We start from the raw sequence: 26,793 nt of genomic DNA, 5'->3' as shown, positions 1-26,793 counted from the left end.
TTTTTTTTTTTTTTTTTGAGACAGGGTCTTGCTCTGTCAGCCAGGCTGGAGTGTAGTGGTGCAGTCACGGCTCACTGTATCCTTGACCTCCCAGGTTTGAGTGATCCTCCCATCTCAGCCTCCCAAGTTGCTGGGACCACAGGCGCTCACCACCATGCTTGGCTAATTTTTAAAAAAATTTTTTGCAGAGACATGGTCTCAGTTTGTTGACCAAGCTGGCCTCAAGTGATCCTCCCATCCCAGCCTCTCAAAGAGTTGGGATTTTACAGGTGTGAGCCATGGCACCTGGCCAAATTGGAAGTTTTAAAATATTTATGCTATCCCATAACTCAAAGTTCTGATCATTGTTTTCATCTGGGTATTTATTGATGTAAATGTGCATTCTTCAGTAAAAATTCAGTTATTTAGGAGTTTAGAGCACTCAAGAAGTTTGACTAGCTCCTGAATTTCAGGGCTCAGTTTGCAATTTTTTTGTTCTTACAAAGGAACTTTGTTTTCTGCAGCCTTTGTCAGGCTGGCTCAGATCCTGTATGTCAGCCACTTCTCTCCTTCCTTCACATTCATTGGCTGATAGGAAACTAGATAACCACACTTGTAAATTTATGTCTGAAATAAAAATAATGTGATCTGTGAAGAATCTCATGCCCTTCTAATGTTTGGACTATATGTCAGCTTATTTGCTTGCTTAAAACATATTTTTAAGTATCTGAATTCTTTGCTTCCTGTGTGCCTTGATATGTCCCCAATTACGTATCTTAAATTCAAGCCACCGGTAAGTGATACCTTGTTTTAGTTGTCTCCTCTTCACTCCATTGGTGAGGGAGGAATTCTTGACCTGGAATTGTGGGGTTGACAGAACATATAAAACCTGACACTGGATCAGGTGCGGTGGCTCACACCTGTAATCCCAGAACTTTGGGAGGCTGAGGCAGGCGGATCACGAGGTCAGGAGTTCGAGACTAGCCTGGCCGATATGGTGAAACCCCATTTCTACTGAAAATGCAAAAATTAGCCAGACATGGTGGCGCACACCTGTAGTCACAGCTACTCAGGAGGCTGAGGCAGAAGAATCACTTGAACCCGGGAGGCAGAGGTTGCAGTGAGCCAAGATCACGCCACTACACTCCAGCCTGAGCAACAGAGCGAGACTCTGTCTCAAAAAAACAAAACAAATACACCTGACACTGGATAGATGAAATTGACAGTAGTTTATTAATCACAGATACTCAGCAGCACAGGAGAGGAGACACAGCGCACCATGCAGGCCCACATGGGAGTTGTGCTTGGGAATAGAATGAACAGTCAGGCTGTAGGAGGCAGATTTTTAGTAAGTATCAAGAGGGTGGAGTGATCCCTGGTTTTCAGGACATGATCCATTCATTGTTTGATAATTGGCAGGGAACCATGCTTAGCTTGCTACTCAGGGATAAGAAGGAATTGTGTCTGTTCCTGTGATAAAAGATTGTTTGGCTAGGGGACTTTGTCTGTGGGAGCAGAGTGAGGAGAATTTGCAGTTAAGCCATTCAAGGCTTTCCCATTTTCCCACACATAATATTGAGCCTTAATTTTAGGCCTTAAACCATAGGTCTAAATAGTGCTAGCCAGTTATCAAAGGTATTTGCTAATGGTTGCTGTACTAAATAATATATCAAGAAGTTTTATTAGTATAATTTGATCTTAGAGTTTTCCTTTCCATATGACCTTTTCTTTTCTTTTCTTTTTTAAGACGAGGTTTCACCGTGTTGGTCAGGCTGGTTTTGAACTCCCGACCTCAGGTGATCTGCCCGCCTTGGCCTCCAAAGTGCTTGGATTACAGGTGTGAGCCACCATGCCCGGCCTCCATATGACCTTTTCTTTTGATACTTTTCAAAGTTTAAGATATTCTGCTGCTGTGTGTAGTTTTATCACAGTAGATAAAAGATGGCCAATTCATGTATATGAAGTGGAATGGTGACAGGAAAGACAAGGGTTCTTTGAGATCTAATGGAGTGATAAGGCTCCAGTACTGTGTATATGTGGGATGAGAAAGAATGGATAGGTTGTAGGAGCTAGAAAGTGGCAGAAAGATTACAAAGGTAATAGCTGTTGTTTGAGTGCCTACTTTGTGCCAAGCACTTTTCTAAGTGTATTATCTCATTTACTCTAGAGAGGAAACTGAATTTAGTTTGCTTAAGATCATACAGGTAGTAAGCAGTGGAGCTGTAGTCTGAATCCTTGCTTAATGTTATTTAAGAGCTTATGCTGTTAACAGTTAATATTTTACAGCCTTAGAAGAGCCTTACATATCATGCTAAAAACTTTGAAGTTAATCTTGTTGGCAGTGGGGAACCATTGGGTGATTTTAGACCGGTAAGAAACATCAGAATTTGCACTGAAAAATACCAGTCTGGTGGCAAGGTGGAAAATGAATTTTGGAGAAGGACGAGGCCAGAGGTAGGACAGCTTTATAACAATCCAGGAACAAAGTGCCTGGGTCTGAGTAAAATGGAATGGAATCAAAGAAAAGGGGAATGGATTTGAGCAAGAGACAGATACTCACTGATCATGTGACTGACTATAGGAGAGAAGTGTGGAATGATTTCTAAGTAGTGGCAATAATTTGATCAGGAACAGAAGGCAATACATTTGAATGAGAAAAGGTATCTTTGAGGCATTTTGTTGAAGATCTCTAATAAATATAGTTAGAAAAAGGATCTTTATCTTGAGTGAGGTTATGATAGGTGTGTAGATTTGAGAGTTACTGTGTGGTGATGATGATGATGATGATGATGGAAGCAATGGAAATGGATTACCTAGAGATTTATTTTGTTCCTCACAAAGGAATCATCATAAAAGATTTATGCCATATCAACTACATAAAAAGCCGAGGACTTCATCTGGAGACTTCATTCAGATCTTAATTCTGGATCTCTGTTTTCTTTTTCATAAATTAAGCGTTAATATCAGCTATATCAGAATAATCATAGATAATATTTTATTAGAGCCTGAGGTATAGAAGGGTTGAGAAATAATGATGCACGTCATCTCCTTTACTTTTTACCTTTGAAAATTGAGGTTTACAGAAGTTAATATCTTGTAGCCAAAATCTTGGCCACAGATCATTTGCCTTTGCTTATGTAAAGCTCCACATCTTAACTGCGCATTGCCACCGTCTTTCTCTCTTGTGTTGCTATTACTGATGTTTGAAGTTAGCAGGGTCAAGTGGAGGGGGGAGCGTGGTATCCCAAGTGAGAAGAAAGGATGTTGATGTATGGGAAGTGAACGCACTTCAGAGAGCACAGAAATACATGGGCATTTGCCACCCTTGAACACTGGAGGGCACAAAGAAACTAACATCTGTTCATTTGAAAATGTCTGTATTCCAGATCTATATTTAAGAATACTGGGACTGTGCTAATGCAGGCATACTTCTTATCTACTGCTATTGCTAATAATAATAATAGCTAATATTATTTATTCACTCAAGGTCACATAGCTAATGACTAGTAGAGGTTTGAAATCCAGCCTGGTCAGTCTGGCTCCAGAGATCATACTGTAAACCACCACACCAAACTGTTTCTTTATATTAGCATAAGTTTTTGCGATTTTTGAATGTAAATTATTTGAAAATTAAATATCTACAGCCACAGTCCCGCACCAGGGATGGGTTTCATGGAAGACAATTTTTCCACAGGGGCTAGTCGGGTGGGGATGGATGGGGGAATGTTTCACAATGAAATTTTTCCACCTCACATCAGCAGGCATTAATTGGTTTCTCATAAGAAGCCCACAAACTGGATCCATTCGTATACACAGCTCACAATAGGGTGTGCGTTCCTATGAGAATCTCATGCTGCTGCTGATCTGACAGGAGGCAGAGCTCAGGTGATAATGCTTGCCTTGCCCACTCCTCACTTCTGTGTGGTCTGGTTCCTAACAGGCCCCAGACTGGTACCGGTCTGTGGCCTGGGGTTTGGGGACCCCTGATGTACAGAATTGCATAAGTGGTAACTCTCAGAATGTTCATTTCATTGAAGTACTACATTCTCTGACCATTTTAAATAAATGGGAATTTATTCTTGCTTATAGATTTATTCAACATGTAATCAGTAACTACTGAGTACAGAGTATGGAGCAGAGGAAACAGATCCTGCCTTGAAGGGAGATTAAATGTTTATTCAGCTAATATTTGAGGGTCTGCTATTTGCCAGGCACCATTCTAAGCACTCTCCGATCTGGCAGTATATAGGCAATTTCTCCCTCTCTGATTTTTTTTTTTTTTCTTCCCAGACTAAAGCCATGCTAAACTTTGAGGATTTTGAAAGCAGTGGACCTGGAAAGTTGGCCAGTATTTTAAAAGTAAATTAAGTTAAATAGGTTTAACCATAGATGACATATCAAAAAAGTTCTTATTTGTCTTGCTTTATTATAAAGGCTAAAATAGAACAGTTTGTTGTTGAGTTTCCAAAATCATGAGTTGGTTCAAATAATTGTAAACAAACAAAAGTAGATATGATTACATTTTAATTAATCAGAACTCAAGTAATTAGCATCCTATATTTAATCTAAAATTGTTTAACTTGTTTTTAAGGGGATACTGACTCATTGTGAACTGCAGCAATGTCTGCTAGGATTTTTTTTTTTTTTTGAGAGGCAGTCTCACTGTGTTGCCCAGGCTGGAGTGCGGTAGTGTGATCTTGGTTCACTGCAACCTCTGTCTTCCAGGTTCCAGCAATTTTTCTGCCTCCGCCTTCCAAGTAGCAGGGATTACAGGCTCCTGCCACCATGCCTGGCTAATTTTTGTATTTTGGTAGGGACCGGGTTTCACCATGTTGGCCAGGCTGGTCTCGAATACCTGACCTCAAGTGATCTACTGCCTCAGCCTCCCAAAGTGTTGGGATTCCAGGCATGAGCCACCGCACCCAACCTCTTTCTTTCTTTCCTTCTGCCTTTCTTTCTTTCTTTCTTCCTTTCCTTTCCTTTCCTTTCCTTTCCTTTCCTTTCCTTTCCTTTCTTTTTCTTTCTTTCCTTCCTTCCTTCCTTCTGTCTTTGTCTTTTTTCTTTCTTTCTTTCGTTTCTTTCTTTCTTTCTTTTCTCTTTCTTTCTTTCTTTTTTCTTTTGTCTCTTGCTCTCGCGCTCTCGCTCTCGCTCTGTCACCCAGGCTAGAGTGCAGTGGTGTGATCTTGGCTTGCTGTAATCTCCGTCTCCCAGGTTCAAGTGATTCTCCTGCCTCAGCCTCCGGAGTAGCTGGGATTATAGGTGCCCAGCTAATTTTTGTATTTTTAGTAGAGACAGGGTTTCTCCCTGTTGACCAGGCTGGTCTCCAACCCCTGAGCTCAGGTGATCTGCGCACCTTGGCTTCACAAAGTGCTGGGATTACAGGTGTGAGCCACTGCGCCCGGCCATGGCAAGTCTTTAAACTTAGTTGGTGAAGAGGATTAGAATATTAATTTGCTTTCACATTACTACATTGTTATTTGCTTAGTGTTAACCAAAGCCTTTATTAAATTCTAGAATAGCATCACTTATTGCTGCCTGCTAATATTATGGAATATTTAGGACTTTCTTGAGGAAGTCACATTTTTTTTTTCTTTTTTTTGAAATGGAATCTTGCTGTGTTGCTAGGCTGGAGTGCGGTAGTGCTATCTCAGCTCACTGCAACCTCCGAATCCCTGGTTCAAGCTATTCTCCTGCCTCAGCCTCCCAAGTTAGCTGGGGTTACAGGCGCCTGCCACTGCCCCCAGCTAAGTTTTGTATTTTTAGTAGAGATGGGATTTCACCATGTTTGCCAGGATGGTCTCGATCCCCTGACCTCATGATCCTTCCGCTTCTGCCTCCCGAAGTGCTGGGATTACAGGGGTGAGCCACTGCGCCTGGCTGGAAGTCACGTTCTTACAGCTACTACTTGAATGATGATAGCTAACTTCTTTGGATACTTATCAGAAGGATTTTTGGAATTTACTACACTGTAAGATGTGTTTTTTATATCTCTAACAAAAATATTTTGTTTAAATAGGACTAAATATGTAAGATCCTTTTTTTCTTTCGTCAAGTGGGGAAAAGAAATATACTTTAGCAAATGGCACTGGAATGTTTTATTTATCCATGTAACAGTACAGTAATAATAATAATAATAAAAGCCCCATCACACATCAGACACAAAAATTCATCCTGGGCAGACTGAAAACTAAATACAGAGACCAAAACTTTAAAGTTAGAAAAAATATAGGAAGAAACTCCCCCAACCTCAGAGTACAAGAATTTTTTTCCCCACTCTTTAAATACTTGACTGTATTCAGGGCATTCTCTTACATAACTACAGTACAATTATTCAAACTTGAAAAATTAAACATTTATACAATACTGTTATCTACAGACTCTATTCATTTGTCACTGAAATTACATCGCTAATGCACCCTCCCCTCCACCCACCGGGTTCAGCATCTAAACCAGAATCACATTGAATTTTGTTGTAATTTTTTGGTCTTGTTTAATTTGGAACAGTTTCTCATCATTGTTTATTTTTCATAGCCCTAACTCTTTTGAAGAGTAAAGACTAGTTATTTCATAGGCTGTCCCTCAAGTTTAGTTTGTTTGATGTTTCCTGATAATTAGATTCAGCCTATGAATTTTTGGCAGGAGTGTCACAGAAGTAATGTTGTGTTCTCAGTGTATACTTTCAGGGGGCACATGATGTCAGTTTCTTAGTTCTTCTTATTACTGTTGATAACTTTGATCATTTGGTAAAGGTGGTGTATGGCAAGTTTTCTCAGTGTAAAATTAATATTCTTTAGTAATTAAGTGTCACATGGAAAAATACTTAGAAACCATGTAAATATCCTGTTGTTGTTTTATTCTTCCCACCATTTTTAGCCTCCCTTGGTGAGTTTTACCTGCAGGAATTACTGTAGTGGTCACCCAAGGTGACTTTCTGATTCAGTCACTCCTTTTACATTTATTAATTGGAATTCTATAATGAAGTGCTTTTCATTTTCCCCCATTTGTTCATTTATTTCTTTATGCCAGTATGGACTCATAGATTCTTGTCTTATTCTATGGGTCACAGTTCATTACTAGCATGTAATGGGTTGCTTGAAGAATTATTATTATTTTTTTTAAAGTAAGCTCGTAAGAAAAACAAAATACGAAAAAATAATGTTTCACAGTAATACATTTGTATTGTCTCACACAATTGATGGGCAGAAATTATTTTTTTCCTCAGGGCTCACATATATTTTGGATATTTTTTGAACACGCCACTTTTATCTTCTGTATAGGTAACTTTATAGTCACTTGTGATGTGTGCTCTTCTACAAGAATAGAATGGAACTATTTTAATGTTATATTTATTACCTGTATGTACGTTTTATACCACATAATGTTTGGAACCAAGAGAAAGAAAATAATATAATTTCAGCATTTAGTTCGGGTTATACTTGAAGGCTCTATAGGTTAACTTTCAAAACTACTCTATACTTCTTGATGTGGTGGTTATGAGGTATGCCTGTCAGCTGCCAGAGACTTTATCATGGAGGGATAATCTCCCACCTATAGCCACTGATTCCCAACAAAAGTATGCCTCCAAAATCCAGAATTAGATTGAAAATACAATAAAAGTAATAACTCTTTCATGATTTTGACTCCAGTTTGCCCAGAATTGACTTTGAAGAATAACATGTGGTGGTAGGTAAGGGGAAAAATGATGCAGCAGTAGCCTAGAAATGTATCTAATAATTCACTAGGCTGTTCAAAAAAACTGTAATTCCCAAGGGTAAATAGAACCCTCCATGTTTGTTAGATAAACTTTAAGGAAATACATTTGTAATTATTTTCAGAAATTCTACTCTTGGGACTTCTTCTTGTTAACTTATATGACTTTTTTTTTCTTTTTTGGATTTAGAAATGAGCTAGAATAAATAATTTTTAAAATTAAAGTCAACTAGGAGGAATGTTGAGTCTGTAGCAGTGTATAGAAAATACCTGGATGATTAAACAATATCTTAGGAAGACAGTCAAACCTTTACTGTGAGAGACACACTTTCTTTTGTCTAGGGCCTGAGAAATCCAAAGGTCAGATTCTTACCTTTTGAAATTGAGAAATAACCAGATTAAAGTATTTTAGGCATAGCTGGTTTAATTCAAGTTGTGTTTGGGGTTTTCAGCCAGTCTGCTCCCTTGACCTCCCAACCCTTAGTGGTACTTTTGACCCACCATTCACTTTGGATGTTGTGGAAGTCCAGTAACACCTTTTGGTTACTATGTACACTTAGTGCAACAGCAAGGGCAAATAAGTTCATAGCATAAAAATGCAGTACAGATCATTTTTGCTTTCTTGGTGAAAACCCAAAATAGAACTGACTAAAATTCTAAATGGTATATTGCCTTTTTTGGAAACAGCTAAAATTTTTAAAGCACAACTAAATGCATTACTAAATATCCTGTATGTATACTGCTTGCTGTCAGGAATTCAATTTAGCCAGTTTTATAGGTGGTGTTTGTTTAAGTTGTTAGGAGTGTTAAAAATACCTCAAAATAAAGGCATTCGATTCTATTTATTAACATGTTACCAGATTTTTAATACCTTGCTTGTGGTAGTGATCAAGACTTTAGTTTAAATGCTTCGTGATAACTCCTTACCTCAATAGGAAGATGGGGGCAGAAAAGGAATAAAGAAATGAAGATATTTATGTAATCGTAATAGACTCCAATGAATGTTTGGCATGCACAGTCACCCATAACCTACTCTATCCTTGCCTTTTTAAAATTGTTATTTGTATTTTACCTTTTAATAGTACTCTTAACTGTTTTAGAAGCAATATGTTTTGAAGACACATTAAAATTTTATTTTCTCAATTAGCATACAGTAAGTACTCTTTTTAGATGATTTTTAGCTCATGTATGGATCAATGTAACCACTACCAAAATCTAAATATATACTAATACAGTTCCATTAACCCCAAAACTCCCTGGTTCCCCACCCCCACTTATCTCTGTTTGTAATCACATTCTTTCCCTTCCCCACACCTCAGCCTCTGGCAACCATCCATCTGTTCTTCATTATTCTGATATTATTTGAGAGTGTCATATACAGGGAATTCTGTAGAATTGCTGTGTAACCTTTTGAGATTGGCTTATTTCATTCAGCATAAATGCTTTTGAGGTTCATTCCAGTTGTCTCACATATTAGTGGTTTGTTCCTTTTTATTGCTGAGTGATATTTCATTGTGTAGATGTACCACAGTTTATTTGTCTGTTCATCCATTTATGGACATTTAGGTGGTAGACTGTTTCCAGTTTTGATCAGTTATGAGTAAGTTTTTATGTGAACTTAAGTTTGCATTTCTGAAAGGTAGATACCTAGGAGTGGGATTGCTGTGTCATATTGTGTGTGCTTGCTTAATTTTATAAGAAATGGCCAGACTGTTTTCCATACTGGTTGAATAATTTTGCATTTCTGCAGAAACGTATGAGAGCTCCAGCTGTGCATCTTCACCAGCACTGGGTGTTACGTTTTTTTTATTTTAGCTATACTATTAGGCATGTCATGATTTCAGTATTCATTTCTCTACTGACTAATGATATTGAGCATCTTTCTCTGCACTTATTTGCCTTACATATATTCTCTTTGGTGAAGTGTCTATTCAAGTCTTTTGCTTACTGTTTTACTGTTGGAGTCTTGAGGGTACTTTATATATTCTGAATGAAATTTTTTTGTTGAATATGTAATTTGATAATATTTTCTCCAGTTTGTAGCTTGTCTTTTGATTTTCTTAACAGAAGTATTTCACAGAGCACGTTTTACATTTTGATTAAGTCCAGTTTATCAGTTTTGTGTTTTTTTTTTTTAATGGATCATGGTTTGGGTTTCATGTCTGTGTGTGGACAAAACACAGATTCAAACTACATTTTTTTTTCTGTTCTTTCACTCAGCACAACATCAACACAGAAGCCTTCTGTGAACAAGTGTTTGGTGGGGCAGGGGTTTCCCACCATAAATCAAGCAACCAGTTCTACAGTGGACACCAGCTGGGTGTCATCTAATTTAACTCCAATGCCATCTACCTGGAGCTACCTGGAGATAGTCAGATCCCACAGGTAGAGGGCTCAGTCTCCAAGACTGCTTCTTCCCCCACTTCAGACACAGGTCACATGTCCAGGCATTTGGAACTACTAACCAGCTATAGATCCAGATTCTCACAACCCTCTTTTCTTATTCAATAATTTGCTAGAGTGGCGTACAGAACTCAGGGAAACACTTACTTATATTTACCGATTTATTATAAAGAATATTACAAAGGTTACAGATTAAGAGATACATAGGATGAGGTATGGGGGAGGGGAGCAGAGCTTCCATGCTCTACCCAAGTGCACTACCCTCCAGGGACCTCCATGTGTTCCGCTGTTCCAAAGCTCTCCAAACCCTTATTATGGGTTTTTATGGAGGCTTTATTACGTAGACATAATTGATTAAACCATTGGCGATTGATGATCAGCATAACCTTCAGCTCTTCTCCCCTCCCTGGAGTGGAGGTTAGGAGGTGGGTCAAAAGTCCCAGCCCTCTACTCTTGCCTCCCCCCACCCTGGAGCTCTCAGTCAACATTAGTTTGGAACACTAAGAAGTTTGAAGCAGAACCTGTGATTGTTGTCAGATAATAGATAACAAAAAGATAATCAGATGATAACAAAAATAGTATTTAAATTAGTGCTTACCAAGTACTTGAAGTAATTTACTCTTCCCAACAATTCTATGAGCTAGTTACTATTTTATATGCACTTTTTAGGTGAGGTAACTGAAGCAGAGGAGGTCAGGTAGCTGTCAATCTGATTCCGGAACCTAAAGTTCTATTAATTACAAAATGTTCCTTTTCAAGTTCATAACTACAAAAATTCCTTTTGTCTTAAATCTTTTGAAGGCCTTGTCATACATGTGACCTCTAACTAGGAACATCTTAATTCTAGCCATCTATATACCTTTTTTTCATGTTTCTCTCCTCTTAAAACTCTGTGTACTTAGATGCATGTAAATGCACATATAACACCTATACTGCTGTATCTGAGCAAGTCAAGGAATGTGCCACACTCTGAGATTGAATTATGAGTCCCTTATTGAGCCAGCGACCGAGAGTGTCTAACACCCAAAATTCTCTTGGTCCCGAAAGTTAGGTGGTCTTAAAAAGTTAGGTGGTCTTTTATATACTAGTTTTAACAAGGAGGGGGCAACTTAGCTGAAACAAAGTTTTCACAAAAGCAGAGTAAGCAAAAAAGTTAAAAGAAAAACTGATACATAAGAAATGAAACATTGCCAGGTGCAAGGGGTAAAGTTGTCATGAAAGACATACAACTTACAGATAATGGGGCACTGGGCACTCACTGCACCCACATTACCAGGCCCTGCTGATACCACTTCACTCAGCCGCTTATCAACAAACGCATTCCTGGGTGCCCATTGTCAGCCCCCAGCTTCATGCTATAGTTACATACTCAGTGGGGAGAAAATAACTAAAATGAAGAAGCCAAGATAAGTCTGTCCGGCTCAAGAAGCTAACCTAAAGCCTGAACAGCTTTTAGTTTGGGAAAGAGAGAGTTAGTTTTAGCTGGCAGAAAACAGATTATCACAATACAAACATACACAAGCCATTTCCTTTTCTTTCCATTATTTTTAGTTTCTACATCAAAGCAGTGATAGTGCTATCAACGTGGTAGATATAAAAATAAATTAAGGCTTTGTTTTTGCCAGGGATGATCCCTTCATACAGTGAATACTTGAATGTGCATAAAAATCACCTGGAAATGTTGTTTAAATGGTGTTTCCCGGGACCTGTCCCCAGAGATTCTGATTCAGTCACTTGGTCTGGGGCCAGTGAATTTACATTTTTGACAAGGTGCTGTTGAGGCTGCTTGCTTGAGGACTACACTTTCAGGGACACTACCTCAACTTATTCAGAGGTACCATGTAGTATGTGTCAGGCCTTCATGTGCAAGCCCGGACTCAGAAAGTTTAAAGTCCTGCCTGCCTCAGCGGATCACCCCCCACGCCCCGCCTGCATTTGCCATTATCCATGCCATCTTATGATAATGTGAATACTCCTCACCCACACTGCCATCTTAACTACTCTTATGCCTTACCCCACCTGCCATTGTAACTGAACTTGTGGTAATGTATATTCCTTGCCCCTACCCCCACCATTGTAACTGATTTTGCTCCGTAACACCCCTGCCCCCTCCCCAAAAATTTGCCCCAACCTATAAAACCAACTCCTATCCAACACCCTTTGCTAACGCCCTTTTCAACCTTAGCCCACCTGCACCCAGGTGAATAAACAGCCATGTTGCTCACACAAAGCCTGTTTGGAAAATCTCTTTATTAAATGCGTTTCCTATTTGGTACTATTGAACTAAAAAATGGTGTGATTAGATGGCTTTTATATATAAGTAAGGTGCTAAAATATTACATTATGCACATCATTTAACCTCTCAGATACATTTTCATTAGTGATTAATCTCTATCAAAATAGGCTTTATTCTCTTAATATATGCCTGTTAGCACACCTGTTGATATTTAATCTTCTACTTATCTTTGAACTAAGACTTTCTAAGATCTAGTCAGGTCTCATGTTAAAACTTTTAACTTAGACTTTTCTTCTCTCCTTTTTTTTTTTTTTTTTGTGACTTTGTAGTCAAATATGTATATCATTGTTCTTCATTTTATATATACCTAAATATATCTTGTTTTCACACACACAAACTTTTGTGATTGATTCTTTTTCACTTTAGATGAAATAAAATTGCTTATAAGAAATTGTTGGCCTGGCGTGGTGGCTCACGCCTGTAATCCCAGCACTTTGGGAGGCTGAGATGGGAGGATCCCTTGAGCTCAGGAGTTCAAACCAACCTGGGTAACTTAGTGAGATCATGTTTCTATCAAAAATACAAAAAATTAGCTGGGTGTGGTGGCACATGGCTGTAGTCCCCTATAGGTGGAGGCAGGAGGATGGCTTGAGCCCAGGAGGCAGGAATTGCAGTGAGCCAAGATCACACCACTGCACTCCAACCTGCTGACAGAGCAAGACCCTGCCTCCAAAAAATAAAATGAAATAAAATAAAATGGGCCAGGTGCAGTGGCTCATGCCTGTAATCCCAGCCCTTTGGGAGACTGAGGTGGGCAGATTATTTGAGGTTAGGAGTTCAAGACCAGCTTGGCCAACATGGTGAAACCGCATCTCTGCTAAAAATACAAAAAATTAACTGGGCATGGTGGCATGATCATGTAATCCCAGCTACTTGGGAGGCTGAAGTGGGAGAATCCCTTGAACCTGGGAGGTGGAGGTTGCAGTGAGCCAAGATTATGCCACTGCACTCCAGCCTGGGTAACAGAGCAAGACTCTGTCTCAAAAAAGAAAAAATAAAAATAAATTGTTTGCTAGCAGCCTTAAATCTTTAACTGTATTATATATTTTATATGCATTCAGCCTCTATGTTGTGATTATATTAAGTTATTGAAACAGTAGTAATCTTAAGGCGATTGAGTGAACAAGCGTCACTATCCTTAAATTATTAAGTCATTTTCCATAGAGCTTTGAATTAGTATAATTTTGCATGTTTTGTGCTTATTTTAGCAGAAGCCTATGATATGGAACATTTATATCTTTCTTTATATTTTAGGTGCGTGTAGCAGCAAAATTCATCATTCATGCCCCTCCTGGAGAATTTAATGAGGTTTTTAATGGTGAGTGTTTAATAACACAGGCTTAATATATCAAGTCCTCCTTTTTAACGAAAACCAAAATAATCAAAATAAGCTAAGGAGAATATGCAGAAAAATCCATGTTTTCTGAATTACGATGAAAATTTGTTAGTCTGGATATTGTAATGGCTAGAATATAATGTATTTATATATGATAATTCTCTTAGCAAATTAACCCTTTTAAGGACTACAATTTTATTCGTATCACTGACTAGAATATATCCTTATTCTGGGAAAGGAGAGTATTTTTGGTAAATTGTTTTACTTAAGTAAAACTATAAGCACATATAGTAGATACTTCTTCGATAGAACCCTTAAATAGTTTAAAAAGACAACAGTCCAGGTGTGGTAGCTCACTCCTGTAATACCAGCACTTTGGGAAGACGAGGCAGGCAGATGACTTGAGGCCAGGAGTTTGAGACCAGCCTGGGCAGCATGTTGAAACTTTTTCTCTACCAAAAATATTTATATTACATATAGATATAAGCCAGGTGTAGTGGCATGCACCTGTAGTCCCAGCTACTTGAGAGGCAGAGGTGGGAGGATCACTGGAGCCCAGGAGGTTGCAGAGAGCCGAGATCACACCATTGCACTCCAGCCTGAGCAACAGAGTGAGACCCTATCTCAAAACAAAGACAAAGACAACAAATGTTTCATCGTGACCATATATTTTTTTGGAATTACGAAAAGAATTTTTGTATTTCTTTTGAAGAAAATCCTACAAGATCAGTATGAATAGCCAAAAGAAAAAGGGGAAAAACATTTTCATCCTGCATAAGCACATATAAAAACAATTTGTTATTTAAATTATGTCTTGTAAATCACTTCACAGTATGCCTTTCTTTAAACTTCACTGGCAGACATTTTTTATAATTATTCACCCGTAGATCTGAAATTTAAACTGTGATAAAGTCCTCCTGGTTGCCATAGACTATAACTGTAGCTGCACTTCAGCAGTAAGAACAGCATCCTTGAAAGAAAAATGACCTGTAGTGATGTCTTTATGAAACTTCTTAAGTAGTTAGAAGAATACGTTATTTTCTAGTGCCAGCTATAAATGTATTGTTGTTTCTTCTTCTTATATATTTGAACTTTACCATGTCTTATAAGTGAATTAACAGAGCTCTTCCGCTTCTTTTTTTAAAATATTCTACTACAGAATAAACTAGTTAAATGTTTTTTAAGAATTTTAATTTCTTTTATTCTTGGTATAAGATCTAGGGCTGGGCACTGTAGCTCACTCCTGTAATCCCCACACTTTGGGAGGATGAGGCAGGAGGAGTGCTTGAGGCCAAGTGTTTGCGACCAGCCTGGGCAACATAGTAAGGCCCCCATCTCTACCAAACAAAAAAAAGATATAATGGAATCTCACCTCAGGAAAGATTAGTTATGAAAGGCAAAAGGTCAGGCAAAAGTTGTATATAGTTAAAATTACCCTTGAAATCCCTGAAGTCATCCACAAACTACAATGGTATGTAGTTTAGTGCATATAGTTACATATAGCAGTTCTTGTGCATTTTAAAATTTAACCACTGACCTGTACTTAGAAGGCAGAATGGAAAATTGACATTGTAAAAAAAAAAAAAAAAATCTGGAAATTAAAATGTTTAATGTAACTACAAAACCTCATGTAGTGAACTGGGGAGTTGGAGAGAATTCAGAAGTATTTCTACTTCCTGTAAGGTTTAACTTCTCTTTTAATATTCAGCCTCTGTAACCGACATATGCATTAATACATTTGATGGTTGGGAATTAACGAAGATAGTCTCTTCCTCCTTAGGGCCAAAAAGTGGCAGGTAACTTAAATTGATAATGGTGAGACTACGCTAAAGTCAGTAGCCTCTAAACTGTACAATTCACAGAACCAAGAATAAATTAGAATTTTGAGAAAAGTTTTCCACATACTTTTCTTACCTTGAGTTAAATGCCCTGCATATTTAATCAGGAAAGTCCTAAAAGAATGTATGCATCCTAGAAATTGCTTTCCTAAGTCTCATTTGAAATTGACATTAAATTAATATATTCTCTGTTGAGTTGTAGTAAATTTGGGCATTTAGGGTGAGCTTATTAAATAGGCCTGGGTAGAGGGTAAGCTGTGGCATAGAAGTGGGGGATGTAAGATTTATCTGTTTATAGAAGCTTGAATAGGATCTATCTATAGAATTTTAACTGAAAGAATATTTAAGAGTTAGGAAAAAGGCCATAGATATTTGCACGGAGGCTCTTGCCTATAATCCCAGCACTTTGGGAAGACAAGGCCAGTGGATCACTTAAGGTCAGGAGTTCAAGACCAACCTGGCCAACATGGTGAAACCCTGTCTCTACTTTAAAAAAAAAAAAAATACAAAAATTAGCCCGCATGGTGGTACATGCCTGTAATCCTAGCTACTCAGGAGTCTGAGGCAGAATTACTCAGACTCAGGAGGCAGAGGTTGCAATGAGCCGAGATCGCGCCACTCCACTTCAGCTGGAGTGACAGAGTAAGACTCTGTCTCAATAAAAGAGGTTAGAAAAGAATTAAATATTTGAAGAGAAATATCTTGTGAATGTGATTATTTTCTGTTTTTATTGAAAACCACAGTGTCTGTCAGAATGATTCCAAGAAGCACCACAAAATTTTAGAATTACAGAGTTAATAAAACCTTAATGGTTAGATGGTTCCCAAATGCTGTTTCCTAGGCTATGTTAGAATTATTGAAACATGGGTCTTCATTTTCAAACATGTAGTCATAGATCTGGACTAGGGCTCCGAAATCTATATTCCTTAAACCTATCCTCTGCCCTGTGGTTTATGTGTTGCCTGGCTTGGAACCACAGCTTGATTCTTCTTTTAAGAATAATGTTTTATTTCATTCAAATTATCTTCTTTTTATTTCTTCTACTCTTCTTACAATAAAAGCATGGATTTATTATTTTTTTCCAGAGTAGAGCTAACTGATCAAATAGATCTTGCTTTTCAATCATTTACCTATTTGGAACTGGAATAGACAAACTGTCCATGCAATACACTGTTCATTGTTATGTTTAAAATGTTGATGATAAAACAATCATATTTATCAAATAGAACTTCCCACTTTGTGGGATAAAAATAATAGTAATTATAAATTTATGTTTTTTAGGCAAAAACATCCATTGTTTAAAATCAATTAATTTCAGAATTAAAATGGTATTATTTCAGTGGTTAGCAAACAATACTGTTTTTTAAATAAGGAACTGTTGCTGAAAAGAGGTGAGGTATATGAATAGGCAGTGGGTTTTTTTTTTCTTTTGAAATGGCTTTATTGTAAAAATGATTCTAGTCATTCTAAACTTTCCAAAGTACAAGAAAAAATCTAAACACCCCATTGTTCAAATGAATTACTTCAAACATCTCTCCACTGGGAAGTATATTTAACAATACATAAATATGATGATACTATACATACGAAATTTTTCCCTTCCTGGTTATATTACAAATGTATTTCCATGTTGATAAATATAAGTGTACTTTATTTTTCATGGCTGCCTAGTTTCACACTCTATATAAGAACTGTAATCTTTTTACATTTAACCAGTTTCTTAATGGATAATATTTAGGTTGTGTTATTTTGATCTAATGAAAAAATAGGATACATTTTATTATGTACTTTATAATTGCAACTAAGTAAAATAGCCAGGTGCTTAGGAAAAATACTGAAAGAAAATACACTAAGACTAGAAAATAATTTGGCTTTTTTGGTGAGAGCTATATGTGACTTTTTTTCTTTTATGTTTTACAAAGTGCTTGGATTTTTCAATAAAAATAAGAATAATCCTAAATCTTTTCCGCAGACTTTAACATACCATATTTCCAGTGTAGCTTATCTTCCCCTTTAGTTCCTTGGAGGTAATACTACATACAGCAGGGGTGTCCAATCTTTTGAACACTTGGGAAGAAGAATTGTCTTGGGCCACACATAAAATACACTAACACTAGCAGTAGCAGATGAGCTTAAAAAAAAAAAAATCTCATAATGTCGTAAGAAAGTTTACGGATTCGTGTTAGCCCTCCTGGACAGTCTGCCTGTATTGACTATTACGGGTATAAAGGAGTACGTATTTCTATTTCATTCTCCTCCTTATTTACTGACCAAAACCTTTAAAAAATTTTTTTAATATTATGTCTGTGGTGGTTATTTTGGTCATCAGAGTGTTATTTTGATCTTGCTTGTGTTTGGGGTGGGAGGTGTTAATACAACACCAAAACAATCGGCATTCATTACATTCTTGAAAAATATAAAAATAATAATGTAGAAAACATGATTGTTTTGCAGATGTTCGGTTACTGCTTAATAATGACAATCTTCTCAGGGAAGGAGCAGCCCAGTAAGTATTAATTATACTAACCTAACTAAAATGACATGGGAAAATGAGAGATGTTTTAAAAGTATGTTTTTTTGTTTTTTTTGTTTTGAGACGATGTCTCGCTCTGTCACCCAGGCTAGAGTGCAATGGCATAATTTCAGCTCACTGCAACCTCTGCCTCCTGGGTTAAAGTGATTCTTCCGCCTCAGTCTCCTGAGTAGCTGGGACTACAGGCACGCACCACCATGCCTGGCTAATTTTTGTATTTTTAGTATAGACAGGGTTTCACCATATTGGCCAGGCTGATCTTGAACTCCTGACTTTGTGATTGGCCCGCCTCGGCCTCCCTAAGTTCTGGGATTACAGGCATGAGCTACAGTGCCTGGCCTAAAAGTGTTTTTAATATATCTGACAGAGGTATTATATATCTGACATAGATATTTGCACATCAAGTTCAAATGTATATGATTACATATATATGCACACACACACATATATATATATATATATATATCTCTACTAGGCTAGAAGAAAAATATTTTTTATCACAGAAGGACTTAGGGGTACAACTATGACATGAAATTATTTATTGTATCTCTAGCAGTGGCTTACTCACTTAATATTACATTTTGACATTTGCAAAGTTGGAAAAAATTATTTTGAAATTGTGGTTGCTACCATTTTTATGTAGATTTTGCATTTTCTTATATGTTTGACCTTAATAGCTTTTGAGACCTTTTAAATTTGGAGAGTTAATTTAGTCATAAATGCCTAACATAGTACCTGACACATACCTACTCACTGACTTTTTGAGTGATTTAAAGAACTAGGCAATTTTAAATCTTAACACATCGTCTTTGGACTAGTGACCCCAGTCGTGACTTTTCACAGCTGTCCTGGAATTTCAGAGAAATAATTTATTCTCTCCCTACTTCTCCTCCCAAAATAAGGCCTAGAGACTGAGAGCCTTACAATTCTCCACTCATTTGAAAATGATGAAATAATGTATTCTTTCTTACAAAGAATGTTTAGTATCCATCCAATCAGCTACTTTTCATCCTAGTCTAATACCCAATATGTAAAATCCTGACTAATGGGAAAAATTTCTCTGACTTTATTGTTAGAACATTTGAAGGCTTTAAAAAAATCAGTAATATGACCTTTATGAAGGATTCCTAGATGAATACCTTTTCTACTGTACTGTGTAATTGTCACCATTTAACTTGTTTTGAGCCTTTAAGATAAAATTCTACCTATTTCATATTCTTTATCTCCTTTTCAGATTTCCAATTCTTCCTCTATCTCCTCCTCCCAAGTTAGAGGTGGATGGCATTTTATATTATGGGCAATATAAGGCTTTTGTTCCAGCCTGGGACCAAATTACTATTTAAATATTTAAACTTACTTAAATATGACCTTACTGGAAAATGAATCCAAAATTCTAAGTGATTTAGTTTAAAATATACTTTTGGGGCTGGCCATGGTGGCTCATACCTGTAATCCCAGCACTTTGGGAGGCCGAGGCAGGCAGAGCACAAGGTCAAGAGATCGAGACCATCCTTGACAACATGGTGAAACCCCGTCTCTATGAAAAATACAATAATTAGCTGGGCACAGTGGCACTCACCTATAGTCCCAGCTACTCGGGAGGTTGCGGCAGGAGAATCACTTGAACCAGGGAGACAGAAGTTGCAGTGAGCCAAGATAGCACCACTGCACTCCAGCATGGCAACAGAGTGAGACTCTGTCACAAAAAAAAAAAAAAACATACTTTTGGGATAAATCATTTAAGAATTAATAATGCCCTGGCTGTATTGAGTTTATTCTTAGGGAAATTACAGTTTTCGTGAATTAGGAAAATCAGAAGTGAATTGCTTCTTTTTTCTTTCTGACCCTCATGCACTTCTGTATTCACTTCCATCTTTTTTGAACATGCAGTGTCAATAAGTTGCCAGCTAACAATTTAACTCTGCTTTGCTATGTCTACATTTACAAGTCTCCTATTAACTCATCAGTAATGCTTTGTTCAACCAAACTATTTTTTCTAGAGGAGACTCAGGAGCTAATACTTGAAAATTCAGTGGACACCTGGCCATCCAGAATAATCTGGAATGTTTCCAAGTAGATTAAGTTTAGAGATATATTTCTGAGTTTTGAAATACTCAATATCTTTTGTGTTAAGTGACAGTGATTTCCCAGATTATAGATTTAATTTTAAAATATAATTTTTAGATAATACTTTATAGTGTTGAGAATTTGTTCTACACATATATATGGTAATGTATTATTCTTTACTCTTAGGAAAGAGAGTAGCTTTATTCTTGGATCCATCTCGTCACCATTTCCTAGCTCACACTCTGTGGTTTTTAACCTTAGCAACTGCCGAACTGCTTTTTCTGGCTCTAGTTGCTCCACTGCCCAATTCGTCATATACACTGCTGCCAAATTATTCTTCTTTAGAAGTGCTTCTATGTTCTCCTTTCTCAAAAAGCTTCTGTGACTCTGCTCTGCCTCCCAAATAAAGTAATTATTCCATCATTCAGAGCCTTTCAGTTCATTTCAGTAAATATAACTGAACACCCGTTAACGTGCCAGGCATTGAGCTTGTTGCTTTCTGTGATGTTAGACCTAACGTATTTTCTCAGGCATTTTGCTCATACAGTCCCTCTACTCTTTTCTGCCTGTTCCTCCAATTTCCATAAACCAGAGCCTATTCAGTTTTTCAGTTTCACAGTTATTAAGAAATTACCCCAATTCTCTTTTCACTGTTGCCTTAACAGAATGTAATTTTTTTTTAAAGCATTCTCTGCAGTGCTTCATTGGTAATTCTCTTACGATGCTTCCTACTTTGTGTTATGATTATGTTTATTCATTATCTCCTTTATTCACTCGTAAGTCTTTTGATCAGAGAATGATCTAAGTATTCTTTGCATCTCTTACCAGCACCTAGTCTGTTTCCTGGGATACTAAATATATACTTGAATAATTACCAAGCGTGTCTTAACAGTAACATTTACTTTCAGGGTCTTGAAGGAAAAGACCAGTTGAAACTATTTACTGATTTAATTTTATTTTGCTAAACATTGAAAGCTGGACATCATCAATCAGTTTTTAAAATAGCCATGAGGATATTTGTAGTTAGTATAAGTTCAATAATGGAGAATTATTATAATTTTATTTATTTTGCCATGCACAATATAGGAAGAGACGTTATGTTGATGGGTGAATTTTTTGACCATTGTTTTTAAAAAGCATTAAATATATAATTTTAAGTAATTGCCGTTTTCTTTTTTTAGTGCGTTTGCACAGTATAACTTGGACCAGTTTACACCAGTAAAAATTGAAGGTTATGAAGATCAGGTATGTTTCATATAAGCATAGTAGTTGGCTATTCTTGGGTTTTGTTTGTAACCGTTAATATATCCTGGAAGAGCTGTGAAGTGGTATGCTTCAAGATAAAAAAATCATTCATGTTTTAATCATAACCACTTAGGGGCAAAGTAATTGAAGTTTTACTTTCTTTTGTTGATACTAGTAATGCTATTAGCAGAAAATCCCTTTTAGAAATACTCAGATGTAATTCATTTAAGATTTTAGTAAATAATTACTTTAAATCTACTTTCTTATTTTTTATAGGAAAAAATCAATTCTATATTAATCCAACATCTAGGATATATGTTAGTAGATTTATATCATAATTTGGTTGCTCTGAAATTCTACAGTTCTTCATGTGAGTAATTTAGCATTTAGTAATTATTAAACCTCTTCTTTCCAAAATACAAGTTAGATTTGCTAAGCTAAGAAAAGCCACAAAAGGTCACTAGCATTTTTTTTTTGGTTGAATTTCTAAATAAATAGTAATTGTATGAGTTGAATGCATATCATGCTTGCATAAAGCACAATTTATGTAAAACACCATGAAGAAGAACTGGTAGGTAGAACATAAACGAAAGTGGTTAAGAAAGAACATAACAGAAAGTTCTTAGTAACTAAACGTGTCAAAGCTTTTATTTGGCATTACTCATTATGTAATATGTAGTCATAGTTATGAGGGACAAGCAAAAACTAGAAGGGCTCTGAAGGCTAGAAGGTGGCATGTAACTGAAGGAAATGTTGAGCTTATGTATAGATACGTGTGTGTATATGCAAAGCTATTAGTGTTTCATTGTGTTAATCTCAAAATTTATTTTATCTCTGGGAAGAATTGGGTTTTGTTTTGTTTTGCTTTACTACTATAAACAATGCCATATTAAACATCTTTGTACCTCTTATATTAACAATTATTTTTTGGAATAAATTCCTATAAGAAAATTTGCTGGATCTTTTAAAAATGTTGGATAGCCTCCAAAGTCACTTTATGAACCTAGCATGATTTTAAATTAAATATTTAAATCTAAAAATATAAAACAAAAAGGTAAACAGTATACTAACTTTACATGGACTACAGATTTTAAAACTTTAAGGTACTAACAAATAGTATTTAGAAATATATCCAAAGAATAATATACCAAAACTAAGTAGAATTTTTACAGAAATGCAAAAATGGTTCCATGTAAGACAGTACACTGATCTTACATATTAACAAATCAAAGACTAAAATCTTGCGATGTATCAATAGACAGTGAAAAGGGATTTAAGAAATTCAGTAGCCATTTTCTCATTAAAAACAAAAATTCTGGTAAAATAGAGAATTGAAGAAAACCTCTTAAAGATAATAGAGTGTAACAAAAGTTCATAGTAAATATCATAAACTAAAACACTAAAACAAGTTTAGTTAAAATGTAAAATTAGCTAGGTATGCCTGCTTATCAGCATTATCATTTGTCATAAATGGAGGTGTAGCAAATAAGACAAAAACTTGAGAACTTGTACAATATGGGAAAGAAAACTTCTTTGTGACATGATTTATATATTTAGGAATACCAAGAGATTCTAGTAATATAATCCCCAACCAAAAAAAAAGCTATCTGAATTTAAGGTCAGGATACAAAACTCATTTGCTGTCCTTTATTACAGCAAGTAAGTACCTGAAACTAGAAATGGTGGGGGTCAGAGTGGGGCAGGGAATTCCATTTAAAATAATGGTGAAAAATATATATCACTATAGGAATAAGCTTCACAAAAAAATAAGGCATAGGATTATGCAGAAAATAATGACAGTCTTGTCAAGCAACAAAAGCACAAACTGACAAAAGGGATCTAATTAAAGAGCTTCTGCATAGCAAAGGATACTATCAACAGAGTGAACAGATAACCTACAGAATGGGTGAGAAATTTTGCAAAATATGCTTCTGACAGAGGTTTAATATTTTATAAAGAACTTACATTTAAAAGAAAAAAACAACCCCATTAAAAACTGGGCAAAGGACATGAACTTTTCCAAAGCAGATGTACTTGAGGCCAAACAAGCATATGAAAAGAAAAAGCTCAACATCACTGATAATTAGAAAAATGCAAATCAAAACCACAATGAGATAGCATCTCAAACCAATCAGAATGGCTGTTATTAGAAAGTCAAAAAATAACAGATGCTGGTGAGGTTATGGAGCAAAAGGAATGTTTATACACTGTGAATGGGAATGTATATTCAACCATTGTGGAAGACAGTGTGGCAATTCCCCAGAGACCTAAAAACAGAATTACCATTTGACCCAGCAATCCCATTGCTGGTCATATACCCAAAGGAATATAAATTCATTCTGTTATAAAGAAACATGCAGGCATATGTTTATTGCAGCACTGTTCACAATAGAAAAGACATGGAATCAATCTAAATATCAGTGATAGACCAGATGAAGAAAATGTGGCATATATACACCATAAAATACTATACAGTCATGAAAAAGAACAAGCTTTATGTCCTTTGCAAGAACATGGATAGAGCTGAAGACCATTATTCTTAGCAGACTAACACAATATCTTAGCAGAAAGCCAAATATCACGTGTCACATATTAGTGGGAGATAATGATGAGAATACATGACACATAGAGGAGAACAGAACACACTGGAGCCTATCAGAGGGTGAAGGATGGGAGGACAGGAGAGGATAAGGAAAAATGACTAATGGGTACTAGGCTTAATACCTGGGTAATGAAATAATCAGTGCAACACCCGCATGACACAAGTTTAGCTGTGTAGCAAACCTGCCCGTGTACCCCTGAACTTAAAAGTTAAAATTTTAAAAAGAAAATAGTGAAACATAAAACAGGATCTGACCAATGGAAAGGTGCACTAAATTCCATTCTTAGATAGAAAACTAAGTTATTTTAAAAGTAATATATGGATTTGATGCCATTTGAATTAGAATCCTGATTAGTTTTTCTAATTGGTCAATATTTTTCATAAAATTTATATGGAAAAAAATACATGCTTGAAATAACCAAGAAAAATGCGTGTGTGTGTATGTGTGTATATATATATGAAAAACTATTAAAATTTTAAAAAGAAAATAGTGAAACACATAAAACAGGATCTGACCAATGGAAAAGTGCACTAAATTCCATTCTTAGGTAGAAAACTAAATTATTTTAAAAGTAATATATGGATTTGATGCCATTTGAATTAGAATCCTGATTAGTTTTTCTAATTGGTCAATATTTTTCATAAAATTTATGTGGAAAAAAATACATGCTTGAAATAACCAAGAAAAATACGTGTGTACGTGTGTGTGTGTGTGTGTGTGTGTGTTGTGTGTGTGTGTGTATGTATGTGTGTGTATATGAAAAAACTATTAAGCACAGTGAGGGAGAATTACCTTACCAGGTAGTACAAGTTGTTTTACAGCCTATGCTAAGTAAATGTGGTGGTATATAGAGTAGACAAAAAATTAGTAGAGCAGCATAGAGAACCAGAATGTAGTCTCAGAATATACAAAATATTTTATACAAATATTGGCATAACTGGTTTCTATCAAGAAAATTAAATTAGACCTCTGTCACATACAGTATACAGAAATAGATTTCAAGTGGTTTAAAAATGTGAAAAATGACTAAAATTTTAGAAGAAAATATGAGTCTACATGTGCAATATAGGGATAAGGATACCATCTTAAATAACACTTTGTACCCAGAAAGTATGAAAGATGGACATTAATGTTTTCAACTGTAGAATGAAACGTCTTAAACAAAGAACTCTTATAAATTGGTAAGAAAAAGACACTAGATAAAAAATATTTTAATATATTTGTTCACAAAAGAGCAAATGACCCACAAGTATGGAAAGAGTTAGTTGTATCAGTAGTCAGTGGAATTAAAATGATACATTTTCTACCCATCAGACTAAAAAAAGAGCTGTATTGTCTTATCATTGGTGATGATATGGATAAAAACATATTCTCATATATGTGTAGAAATTTGGATTGTCACAGGAGTATATATTAAAAATTATAATACCTACTGTCCCCACCACCACTGCTTAGGAATTTGTCTGATAGAAATAAAAGTATACAGTAGAAATAAAAAAATCAGTATGTTAAAATATATATACAGCAATTCTTATTTCACCTTTTTTGTTGTTGTTGAGTCAGGGTCCTGCCCTGTCACCCAGGCTGGAGTGCAGTGACATGATCACAGCTAGCTGCAGCCTTCAGTCTCCTGGGCTGAGTAGCTGGGACTCCAGGCACATGCCACCACAACAGACTAATTTTAAAAAGTTTTTTTGTAGGGATGAGGTCTTACTTTGTTGCCCAGGCTGGTCTCAACCTCCTGAGCTAAAGCCATCCTGCCACCTCAGCCTCCCAAAGCACTGGATTACAGATATGAGCCACCACCCTCGGTCTTATTTGACCATTTTTAATGTGTTCCTCCTTTCCCCCAAAAAGGAAACAGCCCAGAAATAAAGAGATGACACATCAGTAGTGGATTGGCAGATTAAATTATGTTATAATCACATCATGGAACATTACAGCCATTTAAAAGAATGGTGAGAAATATATCAGTTGACTTTGAGGGATTTCCATGGGATGTTTATGTTGAAAGAAGCCAGATGCAGAGAAGAGTGTGTGTGTGTGTGTGTGTGTGCGCGCGTACACGTACACACACATTTTCATCCAATTCTTGTAAAATAATGACCAATTGATTCTTGGCCTTTTAGCTAAGATCAAGTGTAGTAAAATAATGACCAAAAAACTGTGTGTGTATGCAAATGTAGGCATGTGTATATCTTTATCTGTAAGATTTTATGACTAGGAAAAAAATTTAGAAGAGTGTATCCTGTGTTGTTAGCATGATTTACATCAGAGGAATGGATAAGTCCCGCTATAGCTAAGGAGTCAAAGACTGGGAGAACTGCAAGGGAAGGAAAGGGGAAATTTTTTAAACAAAGCACAAAATATCAGATTATACATTATGCTTTGTGGATGTGTAATTTAAATTTTCATAAATGAATTATGTTTTTAAATGTTTGGAAGTCAATTAAAAACAGCTGTCAATGTAGTTTTTAAGAAGCAAGAAGCAGCAGATACTTCATAGTAGGTAAGATTGTGGGCCCAGGAGCTAGGCAGGGGACACACCGAAGAGGATTCACACCAGACTAAAATCATCCATGTAACCACCTAGGTTGGAGGTTCTTACAACTTCTGCAGTTTGAGGAACTGGAGTCTAGTATCAGATACTGTAAACTGTTAAGAGTTCTCAAAGCAGCAAACCAACTTGAACAGTGTTTTTAGAGGTTGCATTTTTTTTCACCAGTAGCTGGAAGTTATATTGCAAGAAAACCTGATCTGCACTGGGTGAGAGTAACCTTATT

At 36.3% G+C, this 26,793-nt stretch overlaps 1 protein-coding gene across 1 annotated transcript in view; it reads left to right on the top strand.

Moving 5' to 3' along the window:
- CAPZA2 (capping actin protein of muscle Z-line subunit alpha 2) overlaps positions 1 to 26,793 on the top strand; it is a 54,966-nt gene that overhangs the window by 13,183 nt on the left and 14,990 nt on the right. Inside the window, exons 2-4 of the mRNA XM_032276216.1 lie at positions 13,643 to 13,706; positions 18,017 to 18,068; positions 21,344 to 21,407. Coding sequence (XP_032132107.1) covers positions 13,643 to 13,706; positions 18,017 to 18,068; positions 21,344 to 21,407 — 180 coding nt within the window. The remainder of the gene's footprint in view (positions 1 to 13,642; positions 13,707 to 18,016; positions 18,069 to 21,343; positions 21,408 to 26,793) is intronic.

This window comes from Sapajus apella, unplaced genomic scaffold, assembly GCF_009761245.1.
Source record: "Sapajus apella isolate SASKATOON/1434 unplaced genomic scaffold, GSC_monkey_1.0 scaffold7, whole genome shotgun sequence".
NCBI lineage: Eukaryota > Metazoa > Chordata > Mammalia > Primates > Cebidae > Sapajus > Sapajus apella.
Note: the sequence above shows the minus strand (reverse complement) of the source record. Positions and strands in the feature narration are given on the sequence as shown.